This window comes from Gavialis gangeticus, unplaced genomic scaffold, assembly GCF_001723915.1.
Source record: "Gavialis gangeticus isolate Ggan-Ray unplaced genomic scaffold, GavGan_comp1, whole genome shotgun sequence".
Lineage (NCBI taxonomy): Eukaryota > Metazoa > Chordata > Crocodylia > Gavialidae > Gavialis > Gavialis gangeticus.
This window is the reverse complement of record NW_017729004.1, coordinates 22,310,080-22,314,998: the sequence shown is the minus strand read 5'-3', so window position 1 is coordinate 22,314,998 and position 4,919 is coordinate 22,310,080. Positions and strand designations below refer to the sequence as shown.

The following is a 4,919-nucleotide window of genomic DNA, read 5'->3' as shown; positions in this document are numbered from 1 at the left end:
TTTGATTTTTTCATGGATACTGTCTTACCATATGCAGGTATGTATTTATTTGTGGGGGGGTTAGCATTTGGAATAGAAATAACTTTGTATTTTTGTTCAGTTTACAAAAACATGCTTAGTGCATTTCATTTTACTATCTTTCATTTAGGCACTCACAAGCATTAAAGCTGACAAAGACCAAGCCAATGATGGGCTTTCTTCTGCATTGCTTATTTTGTATTTGGATTCAGCAAGAAATCTTCCAGTAAGTCATACTATGCTAGTAGCCTTTGCTTAGAGCACCTCTTACTTTCTTATAGCACATCTTGCTTAATGGTATGCTGCACTGCTTTAGTAACACACATTATACCATGTTCTATTCTTGTTTATGTTTTCATGTGTGCAATACAAGGTCCACATGTTTATATGATGTGAAAGATATTTTGTAAAGTCTGCTGTTTTATCACGGCAACTTTTTTTAAATGCACCATTACTGGATTCGGCAAGGCTGCATATTTTATTAATACTGTTTTTAAAAAAAAGCAACAACAACAAATATGTATCAGCCTAGACAAAAGAAGTGGATGGCTCCGCTACCCTGAGTTCAAGCAAGCTTATTTATTGGGTGCTGATTCATCAGATATAATAGGTTTGTGAACAACACTTGTCTTCATTTTAAACTTGCGTGTATACACAGAGTGCCCAAGAGCAGCAAGCACAGGCTATCTCACAGTTGAGTGCAGATTAGTAAAGAGTTTGTCACAATTTTAAAAGGTAGTGGAAAACATATCCTAAGTAAAAACATAAAAGCTAGCATTAGGCAAAGATTTTTCTGAGTGATATCATATACTGGACCATGGATGCATGGTTGGGATAGTTTTAGACAGTCTTTCGAATGCAGGGTATTTATTGGTTTTTATTGTAGTTCAGCTTGGTGTATTATGATTTCGTTAATATTGTCAAATAAGGTTTACCAACCAAAAGAGTTATAAAAGCATGCCATTTTTAAAACAGGAATATTTAAGTTAGTCTCACCTGAAATGCAATATCAAACAAATGTAAGTGTAAATAAGTTGAGCAAGTTCTGGCTTCTTCCCATATGACTCCTCTCAGAAGGTACATTCCTTCATCATTTGTTTCATACGGACTAAAACTAAAGTAATAGTTGGAAACAATATGAAAGTTTTACGTAGAATGTAAAGCCCTACAAACTATGTGGGATTTCATCTTGCATATTACCTTTTAAACTTCAGTAATACTGAGAGCTACAAATTGAGAGAGTTTGCCTCATTTGGTCAACAAAATCACCTGGATCAGGTAATCTGCTTTTGCCTAATGTTTTTTTCAAGATACTCCTGCACTTTTAGAAAAGTGTTTGTCTACTGTCTTAGTTTGCTCTCAGTAAATTGTACTGACCTTCCTGTAAAATTGCTCAAATACTTGGTTTTACAGGAATTAAGCAAATCTTTCAGTTTAAAAAAATCTGCAAAGTGCAATAAAATATGTTCACTAAAATTAGGTGTTTAGATTTTTCTGTTTCCCCTCTTCAATAGAGCCCTAATTCTCCACAGTAGTGTACCTTCTTCAGCAAGTAAACAGATGCTATTGGAGATTGTCATCTTTGCCTTCTTCATATTCCTGTTTCATGTAAATCTATGGCCCCTGCTACACACTACATAATATATTATGCAATTAACTGGTTAATCATGCAGTAAATTGAGATCAGCCACATTTGTAATTATCACATGACTATTCAGCTAAAGAAAGAACCAGCCAGCTACAAACTTAGTGCTCAAAAATGTGTAACAACTCCATAGCTGACTTCTATCCAGCTTTAACTTGAATGTGTAGCAGGACCCTTTAATTCATCCTGATTTCCCTCAGAAAGATCAGATAAATTTAAAGTCTTTATTTTTTTAATTATTAAACATCAGTAGAGGCTTAAGGCCCACTTTTTGGGACAATATTTTCATCTGAATGTGTAATGATAATAATAGTATCTAACACTTGATCAATAGTTCTCACAGGAGCATATGTCAGCTATTCCTATATAACTAAGTCTGAATGCTTCTATATAGGTATAAATCACTATAAATTTAACCCTGAATGAAACTGTGTTGAAGTCCCAGAGGTTTTGTGTTGCATATCATGATAGCAGCATGCAGAATTTACAGTTATGTTGGAACAGTTTATACCAGTACAGTTTGATACTGGTATGACTGTTATGTCTGTCCGTGGCCTCAGGCACAGAAAGGGGAAATTATCTGCCCCAAGTCAGCCAGCAGGCCAGAGACATTGCTGGGAATTGAGCTCAGGATTTTTGGGTCCTAATCTGGTGCTCTTTTCCTAAATTCACACTGTTTATGTTTTTTCTGGTAGCATTTATCTGTGGCACCATGGGAGTAAAGTCTTAAGGAGTAATACAGTAGGAAAGCTGGAATGTTATCAGGGTGTTTTGCGGGGGTGTTGAGTGCAGCTATAGCACATTTGTTCAGGTAATTTTAATTTTAAGTGGAAAAACAGGCCCTGACTGACACTCTCCATGTGTGTCCAATCCTGGTTTCCCTGCCTTCAAAAAAGATAAAACAGAAAGGGAGAGGGCTTAGAGATGGGTGTAAAAGTTGCTGTGAATAAATTTCCTCACAGAGACTGAAAATACTTCTGTTGGCACTATAGACAAGAATATTTACAAGCCATCATAGAGCTGTTAAGCAAACTCTTACAAGCTTTAGCCATTAGTCTGATATAGTAAAATTGTTGAAAGCTCTAGATGGGTCCTTTCCAAGATGAGAGGGAAAAGTTTGTCTTTCTGCTTTAAAATTACACAGTAACAGCAAATACCCTTTCAGGTGTCCATCCTCATGCTGGCAAAAACTAGGCACATATTTACTTGTGGAATAATGTGGTGTAAATGTTAGGATACTGAATCTCTAGCTCTAGCCACATCTTTTTCAATGGGGAGCGAAACGTTTGAAAGTCAGACTAGAAGTCTTGCTGATTAAATTAAAGCTATGCCTTTGAAATAAATATAAAAATTGGTGTAGATAAGAATTAAGATTTTTTTCTTAAGTTTAATATTTTCACTAAAATATCCTGTAGCATAATCATTACTTTGATGGTACCTAAAAACTAGTTTACAGCTAATATCCTTAGTATTAGCAATACATTCCAGGTTTAGGGTGCTGGTATTCGAGCTAAATTTCTGTTGTTGTGATGGGTAATCCACGTTAGAAGCATTTACAGCCATGACATACATGGGTCATAGCTGAGAAAAAGACCTTACACTTACCCTCTGTCTGCCAGGACTAGTAACTGAACTGGTTTAAAGGACTTGTCCCTTTTCAGTTACTTGGTCGGACTGTCTCATGTTAAAATCTAAACATAGGGTATAGAGAGTAAACCAAGGAAATGAGGTATGCCGTATAAGATCAATGTACTTTGAAATATACATTTTTTAAAGGCCTGCCTTGCAGCACTAAAGAAACTGGATTAATTGATGAAACAATGTACAGTGACAAACGTGTGCATATTTGTTATATCTATCAGTTGCTCTAAAATCCTTTGACTGTTTTCCTTAACTTTCCTATGTAGCAAAGATGCTTATGCATTCATTCTGCCACAATGCTATCACTCTCTGCTTTCTCCTTCCATTTCCATCTGCCTAAGAGTATCTACGAGGGAAGCTTTGGGTGTGGATACTTAAAAGAGAGGAGAGCATCAGGACTAGTCTTTTGTGAAAACACTACCTCACTCTATAGAGCACTATTTGTGAGTTCTCTGGTGTTATTTTATATAAATGTTTTTTAATCTGCCAGAGTGTGGATTAGTGCTACTAAAGCCACTCACACTAGTAGAATAATGGAGCATGCATTTTGTTTTGCTGCATGGTTTCAATGAGTGTGCATTATTTTTGTGCTACCTTTTTATTGTATTTCAAAGATTTTCAATTTCAAAGATTTTTAATGTTATAGATCAGCATGATATTGGGTAAGTAAATTACACATAATGATAAAAACCTAAGATAAGTAGGTTATTAAGGTCTTATTTTGCTTTGTTACACTGATAGAAAAATAAAATTTGTGCTATAGCAGAATATTGTGGTTGAAGTGTTCCCTTGTATTGGGAATGAAATTACACTGTAACAAATGATTTAAAGCCAATCTCCCTATGGTTGCTCTTAAATGACATGTGAGCACTTGCAACCTCTCCTCACCTGTTCAAATTTCATAATAAAAAGTATATAGTACTTTGTGCTGCTGAAAATATAAATTCTTTGTAAATTCTATTTCACGTCATTAGCTTATTTTGTTATGCAAATCCCTGGTCCTTTTCTATTTCCGCCAGTTACTCAGTACTTTTTACTTGCATAGTTTTTTCTGAACCCTACATTCTTCTATGGTGACAGTCTTTAATGTTATAGTTTAATTAATAGTCTTTAACTATAAACAACACTATGGACAAACAACTCGGTAGTCATCTGTGCCTTCACAATCAGGAAATCTGAACTTGAAGCGTAAGCCATGTATGCTCTTCAACCTGAAGTTTCAGGTTACGGCCTTTCAGGGTTAAAGTTCTGTCTATTTCTGGTGTTCAATTCGCAGCAAACTCATTGATGAACTGAAAGAAGTTAATTGCCTTATCCTTTCTGCTAAAGTTTTCCTGTAGAGGTCATTTCTATGTACAAGTAAGATAAATTTAATAACAGTAACATAAATTTAAGTTATATTTTAATGTTATGAATTATAAGCAAGTACTTCCAAGTTATCTAATTGTTAATTTGAATCTAGAGCGGAACTGGGACACAAGTTCAATAAACTGATTTAACCTAAATCAGTAAAGTTTTATACTACATCCATCCAGATTTATCTTAAACTGGTTTTGACCATCTTGAAAGTGATTTATGTGCACTGAACTTCTGTTTTGTTACAGATTTGAACTGG

At 35.0% G+C, this 4,919-nt stretch overlaps 1 protein-coding gene across 1 annotated transcript in view; it reads left to right on the top strand.

The window, feature by feature from the left end:
* Positions 1 to 4,919, top strand: part of ESYT2 (extended synaptotagmin 2) — a gene marked incomplete at its 5' end in the record, with an annotated part of 189,944 nt that overhangs the window by 140,088 nt on the left and 44,937 nt on the right. Inside the window, 2 exons of the mRNA XM_019507948.1 lie at positions 149 to 244; positions 3,646 to 3,747. Of these exons, the coding sequence (XP_019363493.1) occupies positions 149 to 244; positions 3,646 to 3,747 (198 nt within the window). The remainder of the gene's footprint in view (positions 1 to 148; positions 245 to 3,645; positions 3,748 to 4,919) is intronic.